Source organism: Triticum aestivum, chromosome 1B (genome assembly GCF_018294505.1).
Source record: "Triticum aestivum cultivar Chinese Spring chromosome 1B, IWGSC CS RefSeq v2.1, whole genome shotgun sequence".
In the NCBI taxonomy this organism is placed as follows: domain Eukaryota; kingdom Viridiplantae; phylum Streptophyta; class Magnoliopsida; order Poales; family Poaceae; genus Triticum; species Triticum aestivum.
In genome coordinates, this window is record NC_057795.1 from 435,561,558 (window position 1) to 435,586,237 (window position 24,680).

At 43.1% G+C, this 24,680-nt stretch overlaps 2 protein-coding genes across 10 annotated transcripts; one reads left to right on the top strand and one right to left on the bottom strand.

Annotated features, from left to right (window-relative positions):
- Positions 1-4,877: 4,877 nt before the first annotated feature.
- On the bottom strand, positions 4,878-9,510 carry LOC123129425 (DNA primase small subunit). Its single transcript, XM_044549598.1, has 17 exons — positions 9,321-9,510; positions 9,024-9,177; positions 8,172-8,222; positions 7,918-8,093; positions 7,742-7,819; positions 7,534-7,645; positions 7,307-7,391; positions 7,181-7,232; positions 7,039-7,100; positions 6,833-6,948; positions 6,590-6,711; positions 6,341-6,409; positions 6,193-6,250; positions 5,811-5,884; positions 5,651-5,699; positions 5,435-5,514; positions 4,878-5,181 (listed from the first exon to the last, which is right to left on the bottom strand). The coding sequence occupies exons 2-17, from the start codon at positions 9,130-9,132 to the stop codon at positions 5,119-5,121; spliced, it is 1,356 nt and encodes a 451-aa protein (XP_044405533.1). The 5' UTR covers positions 9,133-9,177; positions 9,321-9,510; the 3' UTR covers positions 4,878-5,118.
- Positions 9,511-16,971: 7,461 nt separating this feature from the next.
- Positions 16,972-21,131, top strand: LOC123092245 (uncharacterized). Of its 9 annotated transcripts, none has more exons than XR_006444453.1 (8): positions 16,972-17,444; positions 17,551-17,603; positions 18,380-18,451; positions 18,625-18,681; positions 18,993-19,253; positions 19,600-19,637; positions 20,285-20,512; positions 20,808-21,131. XR_006444453.1 is itself a non-coding variant. In XM_044513976.1 (8 exons), the coding sequence occupies exons 4-7, from the start codon at positions 19,053-19,055 to the stop codon at positions 20,860-20,862; spliced, it is 522 nt and encodes a 173-aa protein (XP_044369911.1). In that variant the 5' UTR covers positions 17,458-17,603; positions 18,380-18,451; positions 18,625-18,681; positions 18,993-19,052; the 3' UTR covers positions 20,863-20,884; positions 21,081-21,131. The 9 variants fall into 9 exon arrangements, 5 of the variants coding, with proteins under 5 accessions (XP_044369911.1, XP_044369905.1, XP_044369891.1 ...); XM_044513976.1 differs by lacking the exon at positions 16,972-17,444 and having other exon boundaries at positions 17,458-17,603; positions 20,808-20,884; positions 21,081-21,131; XM_044513970.1 differs by lacking the exon at positions 16,972-17,444 and having other exon boundaries at positions 17,461-17,603; positions 20,808-20,975; positions 21,081-21,131.
- The last annotated feature ends 3,549 nt before the right edge of the window (positions 21,132-24,680 follow it).

Genomic DNA, 24,680 nt, shown 5'->3' on the forward strand with positions numbered 1-24,680 from the left:
CTCTAGTCCAAGCCATGCCAATCATTGAACTTTCTGAAATGATTATCTTGAAATAGCATTATTTCAATGAACTATATGTTGTTAAGAATTACCAAAACCACTCAGGGATTAGTTGCACTTTCATAGGACAAATGTACTATCAAGAGGGGTATAAGTAATTGGAGACTTGTGTATGTTGTGATGCTTAACCAAAACCTATCCTATGAGCGTTGAGAGAAATATCTATGTGCTTCAAGACATTTACTTTTCAGCCAGATTTGATGATCTTCTGGGCCGCGAGAGAAATGTTTTGAACCGAGGAGTTAGCTTTACTTGTTCCTCAAGTAAAGTTGTTGGGTGCTTTCAAAATCTGACCCTTGGAAACGTGCCGGCTGGCTATTGGTTGGATCGTGTATACAAAATGGCCATTTCTCTCATGCGAAGGCTGCGGCCATTAATAGCCACCCCGCACCAATGTTGTTCGTTGGTTGCTCCGCTTGAGATTCTGAGAAGATTGATTGAGCACCCCTCTCCAAGTGATTTGAGTTTAAATCCACAGAGAGAAAATCAAGAGCCAAAAACTTAGATAGTGGTTGAGCATTAGAGTAGATTTGAGTTGAGAGTTCTTGCGCCTATTACTCTTGAGATCTACAACTCTCTAGACGGTTAGACGTCTGCTCGAGTGACGAAGAGTAATTATTGTCACCGAGTCAAAGTCTTTAGCAACCATAAGTCATTATGATTTGCGAAGAGTGGCCAACAGTAATTGTAGTCATGGAAGAAAAATTATGTTGAACATTTGGAGATTTCTGAGAAGAATCTACCATGAGTAAATCAACAAAAGTTTCAAGAACTTGTCATTGAGGAGAATAGGACAGAGAGAGTTTATCTCATGTGCTCAATCACAAGTCCCTCCAACCAAACGTAGCTCTTTTGAAGTAGAGTGAAATGGTCTACCAAATCAGTTGTAGGAGATATGCACTAGATGCAATAATAAAAGTTAATGTTTATCTCCAAGTTTGTAATTATTTTTTATATTTTGTGCTACAATTGCAATGGTTCTCGAGTCTGCAATAACCACGAAGCTTGGAGTAATAATCATGTGCACGTGTGGAATAATAAACGGTAAAATTGATTCCTAGTATTGCCTCTAAGACTAGCTCGAGTGTCGCATGATGGTTCTATTTTCCTAATCATGGGCATGTCAATGCCGACAACTTTCAGGACACAATGTTAGGAGAACGTTTGCATTGAACCGACCCAATTGTTGTTATGCTATGAGATCCATCTATCGCAAAGTTAATGGGTTATAACACAGAGAAAGTCAAATGTTTTCATAATTCCTTAGACCATGAGAGTATTGAGTTCCTTATGCTTCATGAACTTTGGGTTTGTCAAACGTCATCCATAACATGGTGGCAATTCGGCAGCTTACGGGTTCACAAAAAAGTATGACAAGGGACTAGACCTCAAGACTAAGATTTGCTCCTATGGCGATGGAGAGATATTATTTGGGCCCTCTCGGTGTGACAATATCCATCATCGTCTAGACAGACACAATGTGATTTGATCACAGGGATGCCGAAACATGGGAACAAGAAAAGAGAACAAAGTCGGTAACGAGGAAACTGACATAGTGAACAAGTTGTTGATTCACGGGGATGCCGGAAAATCTCACATCAGTTTTTGTAACATATCATGAAGCAACAAGAATATCACAAAGTAACTAAAGGTTCACTCAAATATTTATTCATGTGGGTATAGGGGTCAATATGGATGTCAACGGTCCCGACATTGATCATTGATCGGAAGATGTTCCAGTCATGTTTATACTTCACCGAACCTACAGGGTCACACACTTGAGGATCATATATCTAGTGATTAGAGGTGGAGGGATCCCTCCAAACACACTCCAACTTGATCCTTTGAACTCTCGCCAAATGGTATGCAATGATCTCTCCCCTCCCCCTCTCTCTCTCTCTCTAGCTACTACATGAAATAGTTTTGTAGCACCGCAAGGTTGCCTAGTCTCTAACAAGGATTAGTTCTGACGGTGAAGCGCTGTTGGATCGGTGACACCGTATGTGTGCAACCGGGTAGAGAGATTGTACGTTCGATCTTCTATCCGAGGGACTATTCGATGGAGAAAATTATTGCGGTTGGGAGGTTATAAATCCTAGTTGTGGGAATTTGCACCAACAACTTCGCCAACTCTTCTTCTGATGTGCTACGAGTTGGTAATGATCAGATCTAACCTTGTATGCATCTTCATAGTGGTCCTGGGGTGGTGCGTAGGACGTTTTTTATTTTGGGTTGAGTTACCCTACATCATATGTCGTCATCGAGCACCACTGGTCACATCCACTCTACTGCAATTCTTTTAGTGGTTTATATTCGGTGTTCTTTGTCCTCGATAGGTATCTATTTGTATACTATGAGTGTTTATCTTCCAAGTTGTTTATCTGAACCAATACAATGTTGTGTATATACATGTTTTTCTTTATGTTTCTACTATGCTGAAGGTGATTTGTTTCTATGTTTCTATGGTCATCGATTATTTATCTATTGCTACCTTGTCATTCTCTTCAACGTTATTTTGATTACTAATTCCCAGTAGATTTGCATGTTTCTTTTTGAAATAATTTTGTTTCAGAAATAGTTTTATTTCATAGAATTGCATTTGTTTAGTTCTCCGTTGTGTTGTGCTGGGAGTATTTAAGTTTCGAAAGAAATTTTAAATCTCCCATTCACCCATCCCCTCTGGTCGATATACTCCGATCCTACAGGGGTGACTATTCGGGACCAAGGAGGGTCTGCCAATGACACATCCGAGATGTAAAACCACTCCTCCTGCCAGTTTTTGATGGTGTCGATGAAGTCCCCCTTTAGCCACCCAGCGCCCTGGATCTTGCTGATTGAGGCGCCCCCGCACTCGCACACCTCTGAGTCGTTGTTCTAGGGATTGACAGTGAAGAACTTCACCAGAGCCCAAATTTGGTCTCACGACACAGGATAGCTTCACGGAAAGTTATGAAGCGCAAGATGTGGAGGATGGAGTTTGGGGCAAGATGGTGGAACTGAAGGCCGTAGAAATGGAGGTTGTCACGGAGGAAGGGGTGAATTGGTAATCGCAAACTATGTAGGAGATGGGAGACGAAACATACCCGTTCGCCTATACATGGCTGGGGCACCCTAACAGAGTAAAAAATGCCGTCCCTGGCGATGGAAGCAGAGCGAACAGGAGCGATCTCCGGTGTTAGCAGACAACCGACCGAGGACAACTGGTCCGCCGTCATCGTGTTGGTCCTCTACCTTCCCCTTGTTTGGGAGGCGATCCATGGCTCTCCCGATGTCTTCTTGCCAGCCTTGGGGGGTTTCCCTGCCTAGGTCTGGCTACCCTCTCCGGCCATGGTCAAAAAAGAGGTGGAGAAAGAACGGGCGGAAGTTCTTGAGCTCGGGCGCATGAAGAATGCTCGGGGTGCAAGAACTCGAAGATGAAGAGGAAGATTAGGGAGAATGAGAGCATAACTTGGCTCCTCCTCGCCCCTGGCCTTTTATGGGTGGAGTAATACGCGAAGCGTCAGCGGGATAAATATGTCGCGTGGCAGTAACTCCCACATTTTCCCATGTCATGCGTTAATCACACATGGGAATTGAGGAGGCGATTTATTAATTATCGTATCGAGGCGCACAATTACTTTTTTGATAAAACGTGACAATGGTGGGGTCCTTACACACGTCTGCATGTATGTTGACCATCGACATAAGCACCTCGCAACCACGTGGGCTGATGGATGGGATCGGTCTGAGCTGATGGTGAGAGATTGGATCCTCATGACACGCCAAGCACGGGAATACTTAATGACTATTGATGCGTGGGAATATTTCCATCCTCCGGAGACGCACAGAAATAATGAAGAGCTTGGTAGAAACCAAGGTGGGCATGAAACACCTCACATACAATTAAGCGTTCAAGAAATTGGATACAGAAGAACTCGTTCAACTAATTCCCAAGATCAGCGACTGAAGATGAAGAACATCTGAACATCTCAAAAAACTGAGGAGCATCCCAAGCTTGAAAACCGGTTCAGGGGCTACTGATGGTGTCTCGGATAGGGGGGCTCTCACCATGTCGTCTCTCGAACAAGTGGGGCGGGCCGGGACCCCATGTCAGTTCACCAGAGGGCCACGTCGAGGTGACCCATTCTCCTTGTACGTAACCAACTAGGATGTGACGGGATAGGGCACGTAGGACAAATGAGGGGCCACCGACACTGTCCACGGATGGGTCAAAGCATCTACAACCAGACTAGGCAAATTCGCGCTGCTCCCACCAAGCAATGTTCTCCATCTTGCAAGTGATGATGGTCAAAACCCCATGAAGTCAGCTGAAGATCAACCATGGCAGCAATGGGGGAAGGGGTACTTGACGTCGACATCTAAGTTGGCTAAATCGGATGGTAGACAAGGACGACGGCACAAACATGGAGCAAAGTTGGAGGTGGACGCCGGCTTATATGCATGGGAAGGGAGGACGGGCACGAGAAAAGGGCATTTGGTGGACTTGGTCAATTTGGAGGCAAACACCATCCAAGCGCCCCCAAATCACGTTTGGGCTGGCTTTGAAGGTCTGATTGGATGACAATTTTGTGACTGGGTTATCAATGTTTGGGGAGGAAGGGTCCGGTTGTGGATGCTCTATTTTAAAACTCGAGCGTCCTCTGTCGTAAGTCAAAGACCTCATGGCCCATATAGTGCCGCATAACAAGAATAGCTGATACAATGTACTCCCTCTATAAATTAATACAAGACCTTTTAGATCACTATATTAATTTACAGAGGAGTATTAGTCAGTAATATGCTTGCAACGGTAGGCTCTATGCAATAGCGCAGCACCATTTGTTCGTCAAAGATTAACAGCTTCAAACATAGACACCACGCAAGAACAAGCTGGTAACAATGCATTCGAGCCTGAGCTTGTGAGACACAGCGGTAGCTGAACAGTTACACATTCGCCCGTAGAGCAACAAATAGGATGAATGACATGTGCCCTAGATGAACTCGGGGAGTAGGCACCTCTCGGAAAAGAAGAAGGCTGCCCATGCGAGAGAGGCACTGTCTCCGTTGTACATTGAGCTTTTACCAGCTCAAGGTATTCTTGGACTGTTGGAGCTTTGCACTATAAGCGGCTTCCAGTTCCTCCTGCAGAATTGCATGGCAAAAGCTGGCATTCAGCAAATAGAAATGGGTGCCTCATGAACATGTATATAGGAAAATACATTAATATCCACAACATCAAACATATTTTACGATGAATCTAATGAAACTAATTTGGTGTTGTAGATGTTGGTATGATTCTGGATAGATTTGGTCAAACTTAAAGATGTTTGACTCAGGACAAACCTAGAACTTCAAATATTTTGGAAAGAAGGGAGTAGCAGCAGAGAACACATACCTTGCAAGCTTTCAGCATTGGTTGAAGAAAGGACGTTCTGAAAAATCTGATGTACTTTTCAAGGGATGTTCTCTCCAAATCTGCAATTCAAAGCAGGATTGTCAGAGAGGGGGGGGGGGGTGCAAAATAGGCTGTATGGTACGAGATCATTTGCAAGTTCTACAATTATGCGCCTTAGCACAAACCAGGACAGGTAGAAGTTTTGTAGTCACTTACCGTTCTCAGAATCAATCTGCATACCAGCCGCATTGAGCTCTCCTAACAGCTGGCCATGCATGGTAGTTTCAGCAAGTCAGGACACATCATGACGCATCAACAGGCACACATACATTTTGAACACATACTATATATTTATGCTTCACTCTATACAAGATACCTGTGATAAAGTTGGAACAGCCATAGGATCAAAATCTTCACAATTGTTGGGATCGATTGGAACACAAACACGCCCTGGGGATACAATAAAACAACTGTTAGAAGTAGTGAGGTGACAAAAATATCATTCAGACAGCTGTACAAAGAAAGAACATATTTTTATAATCAAATTAGAACATGGTTGAGTCCTTCAAAACCAAGCAAAGTGAAAGCATAATTGTAGGTATTAAGTGGATGCATATATTTTAGAAGTGTGTATCTTTCACAGAACAGACAAAATAGAACTTCCAATGGACAAAAAGCTTCATGCTGCCTTTTTCATGCATGCAAATTCACACCATATTACATTTAACTAAAATCAGAAACCTATTCAGGTTTTCTACCTGTCTTTGGGTGTATGCAAAAGGGGGCCTTCAGTAAATGATTCATGTGCTTTGACACCTGATATACAACAACAGTTTAATTAATAGGCAGAAAATACTTCAATATTTCCCTTGCTACGAACATGGATCGGTATAATTTTGCTGTTACCTCCATGTCAAGTCTAGGATACGTGTACGAGAAGACAATCTCTTCTACACATCTACGAAGCCCCTGCGTCTGAGATGTAGAAATAATACGTCAGGGTAAGCTGAATTATAAGATGTAGTTGTAATTTAAAAATCAGAGTGAATAACTGCACAACTCATCCTGACGGAAACTGAAGAAAAATATATACCAATTGATAACTGGAACATATGCAATAGAAGTGAATAGGACTACAGGCGATTAAACATTAACCTTGTGCTTTCCTGACTGCAAGGTCGTCTTTAACTGCTCCCATCTTGCTGCATTCACATCTTCTTTTGAGATGGAGGATCGTCTATTTCCTTGCCATTTATCATGGAGCTCACTAGCAACATCTAGAAAACACGCCCTCTCAGGATGGTATAAAACACATTTCATACTTTATGAACAAGAAATGGTCAATAACAGTGATATTTGAAGAACATCATCTCTGCTGATTAAAGTTTTATTTCTTACTTTCGTCTGGAATAAGTTCAAGTATCTTCTGGCACCTCTCCTCAGATGCAAATAGTTGTTGGCTATGTAACAGCTTGTCTTCAAAGAAGCATTTCAGAACATCGGTGTATGACCGTCTGCAGAAGCATAAAGTTTCAGTATAACCAATTTGTACATCACAATTCATACTAACACGGTATGCAAGTAGAGAGATGGTTAGAGCATACGCAAGGAAAGGGTGAAGGACAGGCCCAGTCAACGAAACTTTCTTCAGTGAATTCTCGCCACCCTAAGAAAGAGTAATACAGGTCAACAAATTTCAGAAAGATGGCTCAGGGGCTTCTGGAGTTATGAATTAATAAATACCACCTTATAGACACGGAAGTAGTCAGCAATTGCAGACCTTTGTTCATTGCTTAGCCTGACAGAAATAATAAAGATGAGTTTCACGATCATCAAACCAAGGAAACAAAGAAAAGGTTCTCTTAAACTTACTTTCTTGCTCTACTATCACAAACCCAGCAATGGACACCACGGCGACCACTATATACCCACAATATGTGATTGAAACCAAAATCACCTGCAAAAACATACTTTCTACAGTTATTACAGTGAAGCAAACCAAGAGAGTTAAAGATTCTGCACCTCAGTTAATTATCCAGAATCTTCATAGCATCATGTGAATGCAGCGTGCAAAGTAGTTGCATAACGAAATAACATGCCTCTAAGTGAAGTATCCAGGATTTTGATGACAATTGTCATTAAAGGCCAGCAGTCCAGACAGGTGTCAGCTCCAGAGCAGCAGTAGCGAACATCATCATAATCAGATATATCCTGGGAGTATTGACAACGTTCACACTTAGCTACAGTTGCACAAAGATAACAGGACGCGCGGTTATAAGGAGGAAAATAACATGGCATGTTTCTTACTATATCAAAAATAAGTTCCCTTTCCACTGGTACAAAGACATTATTACCAGACTGGGCATAGGCATGTCGCTTTGCAGGCTACAAAAAAATATTTTCATTGGGCAATAACACACAGGTCATAATACAGAAAATAAATCAAGAGAAACAATTGAATGTTTAATGATGCTATATCATACATCTACGCTGTAGACAGGTCCAATATCAATCTTGAAAGGGCACTTCTCCTTGATAGAAGTCTCTAGTTCAGCTGCACTATCAAAGGACTGAAACCGCAGATAGATGTCATTCTCCAGTGTAAACGAAAGCTCCCGACGCCCAATGTATGACTGGTCACATCCAGGATGCTTTGCATCTACAGAAAACAATATTCAGTTAACAAAGAGCAAGACAGTTAGCATCTTACTGAAGCAGTGAAGGTATGATCACATACCATTTCCGTATGCAAGCCACTTGAAGAAATCAACATATGGGAAGAGCTTTCCTGCAATTGTGATATAGTCATCAGCACTATATGGTTTGTAAGATTATTTTTGGTTAACCAGCATCTACAGTGGGGCAAAAGAGACTGAGTTTGAACCTAATCACAAGCCAAAAAAAATGTGAGGAAGCAAGCACAAGAAATTCGTAGGAAAGAACTTTTAGAGCTGAGAATTTTTAGAAAGTTGCTTCCACATTTTGAGGCATAAAGACATAACAATAACACTATGATCGTGCATTAAATAATTGTCAATGGAAGAATTCCAATTGGTCTGTTCTTGCCCTGTTTTCTATCAAATGCTGGGATTTAGTTTGCTCAAACAGAGGGCACATACGGCATCTATCGACAGGTTCTTCGTAGACCAAAAGATCAATCTGCAGGTGGCCTTCCAAATGAGAATTACAGCTGTTGCATCTTTCAGCATTTGAAGAGTTAGAAACGACCTTTGAAAGGTTATTAAACAAGAGCTGACCGTAGTTGTCTACAGTTCAAGAAGTATGCTAATCAGCTCACAGACTGGGTTTCTCTTTTTCTTAGTGTTTTCTTGTTTAATAACCTTGACTTAGAGTTTTTATGCAGTACGAAAGTCTCCTGATGTTTTTCTTTAGAAAAACTTGAAATATCCACACAACTGGAAAAAAATGCAGCAAAACAACCTTTGCGTGAAATCTCACACCATACTTCTGGTATTACGTCACTAACGCAGTGCAAGGAAATGCAGATCTACCTCCCATTTCAGCTTATTTCCCCAAACCATCCCACAAATTGGGATCTAGGATGGAATAAATCACTTCGGCACTTTACCGTAGTAGATTCGGAGGTAGTCGGCGTTGAAGCCGTCCGGCACAGCGGCCGCGACTTCTTGCCGCTGCTGCCCATCAATCTCCATGGCATCGACCCTCTCATCCCCCATTTCAGACGAGGACTGGATCGATCTTCCGCGCTGAAGAAGAATAACCTAGTCAAAGAATGAGTGGATGTATTAGATTGGTCGGGTAGAGGAGGACAAGAGGCGACACGGGAGATGGGGGAGAATAGGCGCAGCACAGGGGAGACAGAGGAGGGAAGGCCAGGGAGAGCGGATTGGACAGCTGAAATCACCTGCGTCGTCGTCGCCTTCGCCGGCCGCCGAGGGATTCGCCTGCCACTGGCACCGAGGGACTCTCCCCGTCGCCTCTCGTGTGTGCTTCTTTCACTCGGTGGAGATGGGGCGCGGCGAGGGAGGGAAGGGATACGGCGGCGCGGGGAAGGGGAGGTGGCGGGAAAAGGGACGCGGTTTGGCGCCAAGAGGCTGCCATCAGTGTGTATTTATGGGAATTGGGAATTCGGTATTTGGATGGCCAACGCGAGCCCACCGGGCCGGGAAGAGCAGCCTATCGCCCATCCGGGCTTGTGGCTGATCCAAGCCCATATATTTAAAGGACTTGATTCATGTAAAAAAAAGGACGCCGATAACTGTCACACGTGTGGCATCTAGTGCGGTTGTGTCGCATGCCCTGTTTGGCACGGAGACGACCCCGCCCGCACGACGGCGTCCGGGCGCACGCAGCCACAGCCCGCACGTCCGATGTGTGCCACAAATCGCTCACACGTCAGGACGATCGACCGCGCTGCCCGCACGACCTAACGCACCCGTCGTCCCGGCCTGCCTTCCAACCCCATTCCGACCTGCCGCCGTCATCTCCTACCTCTCGATCCCCTACCTCCATCGTCTTCCTTCTCTGGTTGCCGTGGCAACCGGACCAGATCTCTAGCGCCTCCCCACCCCCCACCCCCAACCCCCGCGACGACAAGCTAACAGGTCGATCTCCGATTTCCTCCTGTTTCTCGTCCTTCTTCTGTCTAGAAAATTGAAATTGCAGATTGCCCATGAACATGGCGACTATCCATGATGTCATGACAAAACACACCACGGATTTGTGTGTATTCAAATTTGCCCACCAAAGTACGCCAGATCTGCCATATTCTATCCTAGAGTTGAGCTAAGCTTCTGGGTTGGGTTGGTGCGAATAGTTGATGCATAAGAATGCGTAGGAATCACTAAAGGACGCCGATAACGCCCGCACGTGTGGCATATAGACATCCGCCCACACACCGTGTGTGGCATGAGTAGGAGGCAGGCCACACGGGTTGTGTGTGGGCGAACATTATAATTGCCCACACGTGTGGGCGCAGCTACTTCGTGCCACACGCCCAACAAGTAATATTCATCTCCATCCCCGCGTGTGGCACGAAGCAAAAATGCCCACACGTCCTGGCGCAGCTACGTTAGGTACCCGCGGGTTGACGATTTAGTTGCCATCCGAGATGGCAGATGTAGTTATCCGGCATGGCAAATGTAGTTGTAAAAGCATGGCAACACTATCTGTTTTGGTTAACTATAGTTGCCTCTCTAATTTTTGGGAGTTGTTGCGTGTAATCACACCATAGTTGTCGTGAGTGATTAACTACTTGCCACATATAGTCAAACAGTAGTTGTCATATGTGTTTACCTAGTTTCCACGTGTGGTCTAATCATAATTGTCATGTATGGTTAATCCAGTTGCCATGTGTGTTTATCTGTTTGCCACATACGTGCAACTGCAGTTGCTGTCTAGCAATGAATCATAGTTGTCACGTGTGTTTACCTAGTTGCCACATACGTGTAACTGCAGTTGCCGTCCAACAACGTGCAAGTGTCGTGTGGGCGAAAAGCAGTTCGCCCACACGCGCGTGGACTAGGTGGTGGCTGTGTGGGCAGAAACTAGTTCGCCCACATAGCGCAGCTGGCAAACCGAGTGTTGCGGGCGTGTGGGCGAACTCTCTAATGCCCACACACAAACCCCATCCTACATGGCATAAAAAATCTGACAAAACATTCCAAGATTTGTGCAAACACAAACCGACGTTGATCCACGCGTGTGGGTGAGATGCAAACGTCCACACGTGTGGGCATTAGTATTTCCGTCACTAAAAAATAGGGGGAAGAAGGGAGGGATTTGGGTGGTGCATAGAGAGGGAGGAAAATAATTGTCACATGTTTCTAATGTTAGTTGCCACCTATCTTTGCCGTCAGCTGCCACAATATTGTGTTGTTACTTGCCATCATATTATGTTCGCTGTTGCCATCGGTTCAAAATGATAGTTGGCATCTAGATTTTAGAAAAGAGAATGAATGAGCATGTCCTACATGCCATGATGTGTTGGTTGTCTATGCAAGAAATGTGATAAGATTGTCGTGTTTTCTTGTATGTGCAAACAGTAAGAATGCATTTTGCAGATATTGATGCGTTCTTGTTCATGCAGTGACTGAAAAACACAGTGGGGAGAAAAAGAAGGGAAAATGAATCATGAAGACGGCACTGATCCTTGGTTTTCTCAAAGGCCAGAAACGCCCCCTTGGGATGCAGCAGAGTACGGTTAACTCATTTCCGCAGGGCCGTTACTACCACCACTAGAGTAGTAGGCGAGCATAGGTACGATGCATGATCAAAGAAGGGACAGTTGCCATATTTGTGACGAGGAAGATGGCATTCTACTTATGTCCTACAATGTCATTTTTCGCAGGTTCTTATGACACAACAACGCACACGGGGATACCATGGTAAGTTTAGGCACAGGGCGCTAACGCTGACAGATGTACGGGCGACCAACTTTAAGTAGCTAGTGTGGCAAATCAAGGTAACGCATACGAAAAATAAACATACTGATGTGGACATGAAATTAAACTTGCAAGGATGGCAAAGACTTACGATTTGTATGGAAATACGCAGGGCCTTCATGTAGCACGTGGCAACCATGTACCTGCCATCAACGTCGTACACAGGTGAGACGTATGAAGTGAATTTGTGGACAGTGATTCAGGAGAATGAACATAGGTGACATTGGGGGTTTCGTGGTGATTTGCCAGGACGCAGTTGCCATGCCTGGACAGCTGCATTTGCCATGCCTGGACAACTGCAATTGCCATGCATACACAGCTGCATTTGTCATGCCTGTACAACTACAGTGCTATTCCTTGGTTGCCATGCCTGTACAATTGCATTTGCCATGCCTGGACAACTATAGTTGCCATGCATGGACAGATGCAGTTGCCATGGCAAATCAATTCTAGTTGCCATGCCTAATCAAATGTGATTGCATGTGTCTAAACAACTATGGATGACAAGTGTGAACAAAAATCTGTGTGGCATGGTTGAACTACTACACGTGTCATGTTGTACACAGTTGTCATGCATTGACCAACTGCTAAATGATCACAGGTTGTTATGGCGGAACCACATCGGCAAACATCTCGTGGCAAGCTTCACAGTTGCAGGCCAACGCTATTGCAGATAGAGAACATCAAATTGGAATGACAAACCAGATGCGGTTAGCACATGCGGCATAACAAGGTAAAAAATATATGAACTAGCAAAACAATAGTGCATTTGCTTTTGTGGAAAAGCATGGAGGAAAGTGGATTTGTCATGGTGGTGGCGAAAAACAACAAAAGTGCTACCAAGTGGACACGTGCACCTAGAATGCATGTGTTTGATGCTAAAGATGTTGATTGCCATGTCTTGACAACAGTAGCTGTCATGGTTGTTGAACTGTAGCTGCCATGGCTGAAAAACTGCAGTTGCCATGCATGGCCAGATGCAGATGTCATGGCTTGTTGTATGAATGATATCTTGCCAAATCAGATGTAGTTGCTATATTCCGTTATGATAAACCTTCCATTCAAGCAATGCTTACACATGTACCTATTTTTTTGCAGAGCCTTCGACTACAATCAACAGCGGCGGGGGGACATCTACTGCGGGAACCTCTGAGCACACGGAAGAAGCGTTCCACCAGCCAGTCAACAGTCCTGCCACAAACAATGCAGAATCAGTGTCGGAAATGGCAATCATTCTAGCAATATCGACAAGCACACCTTTGCACACCAGCACAAGCAACACTCAAGCAGATGAAAACAGCCGCCAATACTAAAGTGAATGATGAAACTGATGATGAAGCACAAGTGGGTGAAGAAGATGGGCAATCAGAAATCATGGTACCTCAGCCACCATATGTCGGGCAGAGATTTGATTCGTTTGAAGATGCCAAGGAATTCTACCAGACATATGCAATGTTCCATGGATTTGCGGTGAACACCGAATACCATAGGAAAACTAAAAAAACTAACGAGTACAACAGAGGTGAGATAAGGTGCTACAAGGCATGAAGGAACAAGAAGGGGAAAGGTGTTGCACCTGTCGTGCCGGAACAAAAGAGAGGTATCATTGTCAAGACGGAATGCCATGTCCGGTGTAAGCTAAACGCAGATGGAGCACAGTGGGTGGTCACCGACTATTTCAACGAACACAACCACAAACTCATAAAGAAATTTGATCTGGTAAAATTTCTGAGCGCTCACAGAGGATTCTGCCCCCTCGAGAAGAAATTCGTAAAGTTGCTACATGATTGTAACGTCGGTCCATCAAGAATGGTCCAAATACTGTCCTTGATCCACATCGGAGATGGTATACTGAGTAGCATGCCCTACATACCAACAGATGTCACAAACCTAAAGGCAAAGTACCATAGAGAGAGCAGGTTGGCTGACATAGAAGCCACGATAGCCTACTTTGAAGAGAAAGCAAAAGAAGATGTTGATTTCTTCTACGGGATAAGATTGGACGATGAGGACCATGTCAGAAACATGTATTGGGTGGATGGTGCTGCAAGCAGGGCCTACAAATATTTCTGTGATTGCATATCATTCGACGCGACATATCTCGCTAATATGTACAAGATACTCCATTCATAGGAATAAATAACCACAATCAGTCATTGTAGTTCGGTTGCCGACTCGTTCGGAACGAAGATACGGATGGTTACACTTGGCTATTCAAAACCTTCTTAGAGTGCATGGATGGACTTGCTCCGATGAACATCATAACAAATAAGGATTTTAGCATGTGTGCATGCATATGGGAGGTCTTTCTGTTGCCAGTGCACATGCACTGGAGGTAGCATATTATTAAAAAGGCTGAGGAGACGCTAGGACCATTTTTTGCTGACCGTCCAGAGCTGGACAAGGCATTCGAGTTGTGCGTGGACCACAGCCTGATGATAAAGGAGTTTGAACGGAGTTGGACGGCTATGATTGAAACATACCAAGTCCAAGACAATGAGACACTTGCTGGCCTGTGGGAGAAGCGAATGTACTGGGTGCCAGCCTACTTCATGCAGTGTTTCTTCCCATTTCTACAGACTACGCAGCGCAGCGAGGGGTTCAACGCTGTTTTGAAGCGGTACGTGAGCCCTGGCAACTTATTGTTGCAGTTTGCCAAGCAATACACAGCTTTGCAACAGAAAATACTGGGATCTGAGCTACAGCAAGAGGCGAACACCACACTCAAGCAGCCTAAATTGCTAACACATTTGCCAATGGAGAGGCAGATGAGCAAGATATATACCAACAAGATTTTTAACAAGTAAGTCGATTATGATACCGTCTTATTTGCACAAGCATGAAGATAGTAGGTGCCATATAGAATGCAATCCAGTTGCCATTTTGACTTGCTGATCTATTGAAAATAGCCATTTAGTACAATTTAAGCTTGATCTATAGTTGCCATGTGTAATGAAATGTAGTTGCCGTGTGTGTTGAACTGTAGTTGCCATGTGTAATGAACTGTAGTTGCCATATGAAAATGATACGTAGTTGACATGTGGCCCAAAACTTCATTTGCCATGTTTTATAAACTGCATTTGCCATGTTAAATAAAATGCATTTGCCAATTCAAAATGTTATGCATTTTGCCATGTGAAAAATATCGTGCAGTTGCCATATGGAAACAAAAAACACAAGAACAGATGTATGAAAAAACAGGATTTCACTGCCATCATTGGTTTTAGATATATGTTTTGCTATGTTACGGCCTACATAAACGTAAGGTGCTACAAACATCATATAAGAGTTTAACAAAACACAAAAAACATGCAGATTCCAGGAATAAATAAAGCATGCCAACATGTACACGGCTTACCAGGTGGACGGACATACGTTCAAGGTGTGTTCACTATTGGGCATGTCGGATTCAGAACCTGAAGACCCGGACAAGGGAATGAACTAGTATGTGAAAGCCACGATAAACGAAGACGGATGCTACTGCCATTGCTGCAAATTCGAACGCGACGGGATTGTGTGCTGTCACATACTGAAAGTAATGGACATGCATGCGGTCACGCGATTGCCCCGCCATTTCATAAGGCGGCGATGGTCTTGGGACGCTGATGATGCGTTGGGGCCACAAACATCAAATGCAGTTTTGGTCGTGCATGATGAGAGACCGGAGGCAACCATGGAAGCCGTGAGGCATGCTGTGTTGACCAAGAACTATGCTGAACTAATAGATGAAGCATGCAAGAGTGATGAGACAACAAGAGTGGCAGAAAAACACAGAAGAGCCCTGAAAAGAGAGCTTGATGAGACCAAAAAGAGGAAGGCTGAAGAAGCCTTACACAGGTTCCCCCGCACCTCAAGTGTGCCTTCATCCACGGGTCCGTCATCTAAAAACTCGGAGGTAGGATCTGGAACAGCAAGCACGCAAACCCAGGTCAAGAACTTGCCCCGTTCCATCACAAAAGGGCGTCCAAAAGAGATAAGATACAAATCAGGGTTGGAAATTCAAGCAAAACACAGGAAAACAAAGAAAGGGGCGGGCAATTCATAAAAGCAACTGTGGAGGATTGTAACTTAGGTGCTGGTGACATCTTTTGTAAGGTATATGGTCAGGATTTTAAAAATTTGAGAATGACTATTAGTGGACAACAGAATTTGAAAGAAATGGCATGCATGCCACATATGTGCTGCTAAATCTGCCATGCAGCTTCCATTGAATCCGCCATGTGATTTCTACTAATCTGCCATCGCGCAGATTTTCCGTTTTCGGACCACGCATTTTGTTTCTGTTTTTTGACATGCTGATCTATTGAAAAAAGGCAACTGGGTACATTGTAAGCATGAAATCGTAGTTGCCATGTGAAATCACCTATAGTTTGCCATGTGTAATGAAAATGCAGTTGCCATGTGAAATGATATCTAGTTGCCATGTGAGACAAAACTGCAGTTGCCATGTTTTATGAACTGCATTTGCCATGTTAGATAAACTGTGTTTGCCATGTTATATGTTATGCAGTTACCATGTCAAATATCATGCAGTTGCCCAAAAAAACAAAAAAACAAAACAATTACTTTCACTAACCGTGTCTGATCAACTATATTTGCCATGTTTTCAGGCATCATAGACGCATTCAAACACCCAACTGGTACTACCAACCACAAACACATAAATAGTACTGAACATAAACGTATCTGCTGTCAAACCTAAGTAGGTTCACATCCACACATATATTACAGAATATTCAATGCCACTCACACGCCACCACTATATACTAGACTACGGGAGGGTTGCAGTCATAACATAGTGCACGCACATTTAAAACAATAATGAGGCTAGCCAACTCGCATGGAGAAGGCTCCCCCGATTGCTTCCTTCGATGGTCGTTCGATCGTGGTTAAACTGGTCTTTGACTTTGTTTCGACCGTTAGATGCTCGCTGCTCTCGCTGTTGGTTTTGACCGCGTGGTAAGTTTGCATGGCCAATGACCGGTGGGCTCTTGTTCTATGCGTATTGGCTGGGTAAGCCGTTTCGAGGTGTGAGTGCGACCTCTCCCCACACGCTGCGTGCACGTCGCGCCATTTGCGGGGGCATGGGTAACCCTGCCGTCGAAAGCCCCTCGGCCCAATCCAATCGCCCGCACTCCACAACCCTCCCTCCTCGATCTCTCCCCCTCAGCCGCCACAAACCCTAGGTCCTCCCCTTCTACCCTGCTCTCCACCGCGTCGCTTCCTCCTCCCCTTCACCGTTCCCTCCAGCGGCAGGCACAGGGAGACGACGGCGGCGCTTGATTTGATCCGCCCCGCTCCCCTTCCTCTCCATTGCGCCTCGACCTCGGCTGCCCCGTGCTCTGCTGGCGCCCGTCAGCCTTGATCCGGCCTCGGCAGGAGGAGCTCGCCCTCGAGACAGGAGGGGAGCAGCAGGATACAGGAGCATGGCCTTCTTCTCGCACTGCAGTCGCCGACCTTGTCGTGCTCGAGGAGGAGGAGCAGCAGGAGGGGCGCACCCAGCCACCTAGGTAGCCGCTGTCGAGGGCTTCTTACACCTGAACCTCGACCTCCATGGTGCTGGCATCCAGCCACTAGAGTTCAAGGTGCCCCCTCCCCTCTCCCCCCTCTCTGTTTGGTTCTTTTCGGCAGCCGTGGATGTGGTTTCCCCCTCATGCCTCCCTGTTTGCTCTGTTTTGTTGGTGGATGCAGGGAAGGAGAGGAGGATGACGCCCAGACATGGAGAGGAACAACAGCAGCTCAAGGTCTTTTCTCCTCCACGCCTCCCTATGGCCCTCTCTCGTTTCTATGTGTTGTTTTGTTCAAGGTTTGATGTTTTGTTTGCTCCTACGGATGCTAATGTGGCTTCCATATCAGTGCCAACCAATGCCTGCCTGTATGACTTGTTGTTTTCATCGTTATTATAACGTTGGTCAAGATTAATAAGGCTTAGGGCATTATATTTGAGTGTCATGAAGGGTACTTGGTGCTTTTACTATGTTACCCACTTGATGCCAACTGAAGATTTAAGACTCGTGAATATGCTCAAGGGTAGAAAACTGTGCTACAAAGAAATGATGTGAGCTTCAAAAAGGTTGGTGCACCATCTAGAAAATGGAAACAGAAACATATTATATGCTTTTGTATGCCAATCTGCCTCTAAACCAGCTAGTCACACCACTATAGAGAATCTGCGCAGAGCACAATTCCTTCTGGTGTATCATCCTATATAACTGTAATAAGACTATATAGAGCATAATTTACATAAAAGGGGCTAGAGACATCACAGTTTCTCCCACCAAAAAATGAACGAACCTAATTCCATTATAGGGGATTACGTGCTTTGCTGCCCGAGCTGCAGCTGGTTATCCTCCCCTCCCTGTGTTGGATAATCTTAGAGAGTAAATCCTGCCATAACTCATGACTCAGGACCAATACAGGTAGATTGGTACAGTTCCAGTGCTTTCTTGCTGTTGTTTATGCTCTACACAATCTGCTGCAACTTCATAATAACATGTCGTTTGGTGTTTTGTTTCTGCAGAAAAATGAAGCAAGACAAGCTGGAGAAGCTCGCACGGACATCCAATTTCTTGTACCACTCAACTGAGCCGAGGTAATGTTTTATTTCCACAAATCTTCTAGAGTAACACATCTTTTGTTTCCCCTTCGCTTCCCACTCCTTTCCGATCTAGGTTGCCCACCTACGTCCGCATCTTTTTTTTCTCAGTTTTTACTGCTTGATTCTCAGGTTCTCTGATAATCTTATTTTGATTCCTCAACTTTTAGTTACTTGTGGAGACTATAAGAAGAATTTCTAGGAAGAGTTTGATCAAGAAGAGCAAGGTGAATTATATCTCTCTTGAACACAGTCACACCTATTCCTGCATTTTCGGATTTTTCTGTGTAGTAGAGCACATGCCATGATTTTGTACTCCTCTTACCCACTGAGCAAAGCTACATTTGTAAATGAAGGTCTTAGAAGTTTTTGTTTTTACCTTTTGGTCTGATAGATCAGTATATGGTATTGGTCATGTGAACAGAGGCTGTCCGTTCTCCTTCTGATAGATCAGTACATGGAATTATTATGTACAGATGACCCTTCCAAGATGAATATTTGAGTGCTCTTGTTTGAAATTTTTTGTTCACATGAGTAGGCTGACACCCGTAGTTGTTTGGCATCAAATTCAGAAGATACACATCCTAAGATTGAAGCAATGCTACCTGAACCTTGTATGCCCACCATTATTAATATTCCATACTATTCGTGTTCTTCAGATCCGAATAATTTATTCGGTCTTGCTTTTGACATAAAACACAAGTACAGGCAAAGAGAAGACAAGGTCAAACCCCAACACCGGAAGGTATCTTGGCACCAAACCATCATGAGGAGAAGGGGATGTGTTGATGTACATGAGGTGTTAATAAAGTTTCACATTCTTTGTTCTGGTAAATTTGGTGTGTTGGGTTGCCATGTTTGCTGTATTTATTTTCCTTAGGTTGCTCCAGTGTTTTTGGTGCAAATTGACCAGGGAGGGCCTAGGATTTTGTCAAGTTTTTGTCAGGTTATTCTATGTATAGGACTGTGCTTCTATGTGTCATTTCCTTCAAACTGTCATTGCAACAAAAGATGAAGGGTGTCTTCGTGATTAGTAGACCAGTGTGTGATACCGCCTGTTGTAGTTCTATTGCTATGCATACATGGGCAATAAATGCAAGTAATATAGTTTTGATGATGTCTGAGTGTATCTTGTGTATGTGCAGATAAGCAACCCTGTTCAGAAGTGCTTTATAGAGGTCATGTAAGCTTTCTAGACATACATGTTGTTTCCAGTCTCTCTCGGCTTCCCCAATCCTAAAGGAAATTAAGAAGTGAACTTTTGCTGCATATTTGCTCGATGTGTGTCATGTAAACTCTAAGCTTTCTAGGCGTACATGTGCACGTGTATTTGTTAGTTACTAATATGAATTCTGGATGTTGTTTTCCTAAATTCAGAATTGAACTTTTGCTGTATATTTGCTCGCTACGTGTCCTATAAACTTAAGCTTTCTGGGCGTGCATGTACACGTGTATTTGTTAGGTAATAATATGATTTCTTTATGTTGTTTGCCAAAATTCAGAACTAAACTTTTGCTGTATATTTGCTCGATGTATGTGCTGCAAACTGTAAGATTGTAGGCGTACATGTATACATGTATTTGTTAAACTAACAACCTTATGACTGCAAATACCATTTAAACAAACAACAACCCCTTGTTCTATGGAATACCTATTTTTATTGCCAAGCAAGCCCCATTTTTTTGCGGTTGTAGCCACCTGATCACTAACCTGAATGAGTAGACATTATTTATGGACTTGCCTCCTTTCACGTCTCCACATATGCAATTTTTTTCCAAGCAGCCCTAAGGTAGCTTTTAAGATTGTTCTAAAAAACGGGTACTATTTTAGATTAAAGGCGGCCAAGGCCAAGGAGTACAAGAGTGACGTGCTGAACCCCTCCGCGGAGGAGTTTGTGCTGCTCTCCCGCCACCAGGGGGACGGCGCACGCCGCCTGTCGGCCGACGTGCCCGTCTTCGTCTCGCCCGCGATCGACTACTATGTTCCTCCGTCCATCGACTCTGTCCGTGCAGGTGGCCAGTCTCCTTCCGCCCCAGCCTTCTCCACTATCTTCCCAACGTAAGTAGTTCATTTGGTTAATCTGTTTTGCGTTTTGACATGCATCATTTGTCGCAGACTGCTAGATCGATGCTACTTCCGTTATTATTATTTTTTATTGCCTTAAGTGCTGAACAAGCACTCTTGCATTGGAGATGCCCTGATTAGCTTCTTCTACAAATTTGTCCCAATGCAATTAGCAGGCTAGCATATTTGAAAAATGAAATTTTGAATGACATATAGCAGGATATGCATGTATTCCTACTCCTATCTTATATGGACAAATAGATCTAACAGTTGGCTTGCTTGCTTGTAGTGGTACAGGTGTGATCTTCATGGAGCTAGCCATCATTGGATTTGGTAATACATAATCACTTATTCAGAGAGCCCAAGGTGAGAAGGGACGAGCATCTAGAACACCACCACCTACTAATCAGTGAGCTACTATCTGTCTTTGAATGAGTTACTTAACAAGAGAAGGCAGGTAGCAATAGAACACGTGCAATCTCAATGTTTACTAATTATGTATTTCTGAATTTATTCGTTCCCAGCTGCTCTGAATCTGGGTGTTTTGCTTGCTGCTTTGTAGGAGTTTCCTACCTTTCTTCTGCAAATCTGGAATGCCTTTATGGCATGATCATGTGAAAGAAGTACCTTGATGCAGTAATGGATTTGATTATCACTGGTTACTCTATTTTCACGAATTACTATCCAACTATAAGTCTGTTCTATACCCTAAGGCCCATGTAAATCTGATAGAAGATTAAGCTATTTAATTTTAACTAAAAAGGATAATATTCTTTCAGTCGCTTGAACTGTCTAGACCTGAAAAATACTTATACTTTGAAAGCTTGATATATGAGTATGTAATTTTACAGGTATGTAGATAGTTGACAATGCTATTGTTCAAATGTACTCGAGCCAGGTTTTCGGTGTTTCATTGCAACCAAAAGAATTGGTAATATTGTTTTGACGAAAACATGGTCGCACTTGTCGGTGTTGTAGTGGCATAGGAAATTTTTCCCTAAGATCCACTATGAAGTTGATTGAAAGTCCATTTTCCCTAAGATCCACTATGACAATGAAAAAGATTCTGAAAACTGTGTAACCATAAATGTTCCATCATTGTCCACAGCAGTCCCATGCCATATTAATTTCAGAAGAATAAATTCTTATTCAGATGTTCATTGTGTTTTTATTTACTGCTATATCTAAAAAAGCAAGTTTTAGCTAAAACCAGAGCCGTGGTTAAGATACTCTTCGCACCTAGGATATGTATATATGTTTGCAATGTCTTGAGCTTGCGTTGGTTTTCCTTGAAGAGGAAAGGGTGATGCAGCAATAGTAGTGTAAGTATTTCCCTCTGTTTTTGAGAACCAAGGTATCAATCCAGTAGGAGGCTCCTCAAAAGTCCCACGCACCTACACAAACAAACAAATAACTCGCAACCAACGCAATAAAGGGGTTGTCAATCCCTTCACGTCCACTTGTGAAAGTGAGATCTAATAGAGATAGTATGATAAGATAAATATATTTTTGGTATTTTATAATATAGATGCAAAAGGTAAAGATGCAAATAAAAGTAGATTGGAAGCAAATATGATAAGAGATAGACCCGGGGGCCATAGGTTTCACTAGTGGCTTCTCTCAAGATAGCATAAGTATTACGGTGGGTGAACAAATTACTGTCAAGCAGTTGATAGAAAAGCGAATTGTTATGAGATTATCTAGGCATGATCATGTATATAGGCATCACGTCCGCAACAAGTAGACCGACTTATGCCTGCATCTACTACTATTACTCCACACATCGACCGACTCCTGCCTGCATCTAGAGTATTAAGTTCATAAGAACAGAATAACGCATTAAGCAAGATGACATGATGTAGCGGGATAAACTTAAGCAATATGATATAAACCCCATCTTGTTATCCTCGATGGAAACAATACAATACGTGCCTTGCAACCCTTTCTGTCACTGGGTAAGGACACCGCAAGATTGAACCCAAAGCTAAGCACTTCTCCCATGGCAAGAAAGATCAATCTAGTAGGCCAAACCAAACTGATAATTCGAAGAGACTTGCAAAGATAACTCAATCGTACATAAAAGAATTCAGAGAAGATTCAAATATTATTCATAGATAAACTTGATCATAAACCCACAATTCATCGGATCTCGACAAACACACCGCAAAAAGAGTTTACATCGAATAGATCTCCACGAGAGAGGGGGAGAACATTGTATTGAGATCCAAAAAGAGAGAAGAAGCCATCTAGCTAATAACTATGGACCCGTAGGTCTGTGGTAAACTACTCACAACTCATCGGAGGGGCAAGGATGTTGATGTAGAAGCCCTCCATGGTCGATTCCCCCTCCGGCGGAGCACCGACAAAGGCTCCAAGATGGGATCTCGCGGATACAGAAGGTTACGGTGGTGGAAATTGTGTTTCGTCTTCTCCCTGGATGTTTTTGGGGTACGTAGGCTTATATAGGAGGAAGAAGTATGTTGGTGGACGCCCGAGGGGCCCACGAGACAGGGGGCGCGCCCTATAGGGGGGGCTCCTATCTCGTGGAGGCCCCGGGAGCTTCTTGACTTGCACTCCAAGTCCTCTGGATCAGGTTCGTTCCAAAAATCACGCTCCCGAAGGTTTCATTACATTTGGACTCCGTTTGATATTCCTTTTCTTTGAAATACTGAAATAGGCAAAAAAACAGCAATACGGGCTGGGCCTCCGGTTAGTAGGTTAGTCCAAAAAATGATATAAATGTGTAAAATAAAGCCCATAAACATCCAAAAGGGGTAATATAATAGCATGGAACAATAAAAAATTATAGATACGTTGGAGACGTATCAATGTTCAGATTGCTAACTTTAAACTATAGTTTTAGAAAATGTGGTGCCCTCCCTTTTTTTTCTAATGCATGAACTTAGGGTAAATGTTTTATGTGTAATACGTGCTTGATTTCTTTTTGATTCTGGTGGATTTTGATTTTCTCCACCATGCTTCTCTCCAACGGGATGAGTCTGTTTTCACAGTAGCGGGTGATGCATGTGCTTATTGTTGACTGTTGCTATGTGGTATGCATTTTCTCATTGTTGGTTGTTTGTTGTTTGCTATGATTAAGATACATTGGCATGTACATTTTATATCAGTTTTGTTTTCAACACCACCTATACTGTATAATTTGCCGTTAATAGAGTAGTTTTTCCTTTATTGCATTGCATAATGCTAGCAAGCTACATTGCACCATAAACAAAAATAATCCTCTTCCAAGGTTAAACCTGTTTTTTTTCTTGTAGCAAAGATCTTCTCTGGAAAAGATCAATTCCGTTAGCCTATAATATTGCAGTTCTTTCGTATCCTTCAAAGATTTATAAATATTTTCTGTTTCCACTCCATTCATTCTCATGGATTTTGAAAAAAAATATTTTTGTATTTTGTTGATTAATAATATTGCTTTCCCTTTCAGTTTTGTGGTGGTCGATGCATGTAGAATATGCAGACTTTCCTAGAATGGCGCCTTTTAGTTTTTCTGCTTGATGTTAGTTCATTGATGAGAACACCTATGTACATGATTGCTGCATGCATGATATCCTACTATATACTGAGAAATATTTTTATTTTCCGGACATTGTTCTCTAAATCCTATCAACATATTACCTGATATGGTCTTTGAAGTTTCTATTTTATAGCGAGCTTTGCACTGGTCAACTTGAGTATGGTATGGTTAACTTTTCTTTTGTTTACATGCGATGTGTGGTAGAAGTTGTACTCACAGGAAGACTATCGTGCTGTGTATAAACCACGTTCTATGATTCACTTCTGTTATGCATATTTACTTTCCAGTTTTAGGACTGAAATCCATCCATTGTAATGAATTTGGTTGTATGGGCATTACCTATTTGACTTAGGCTTGCTTCATCACATATAGACTGTTTTTCTTTTCCCCATTGCTTGTATGACCTAAAACTATCATGTATATGAGGCAAGTTATTAGCAATGTTTCACATTTTCTTACTTGCAATATTGTGCTTGCCTATTCAGGTGTTCCAAGATCCAAATCATCAAAAAAAAACATACAACACTTTTTTCTTTTGAACTTTGGTTACCCTTATACAAGCCCCTGTTCATTTTGTTTATATAGTGGTTAGAATAGTAACCATATATGCTTGCTCAATACTGATAA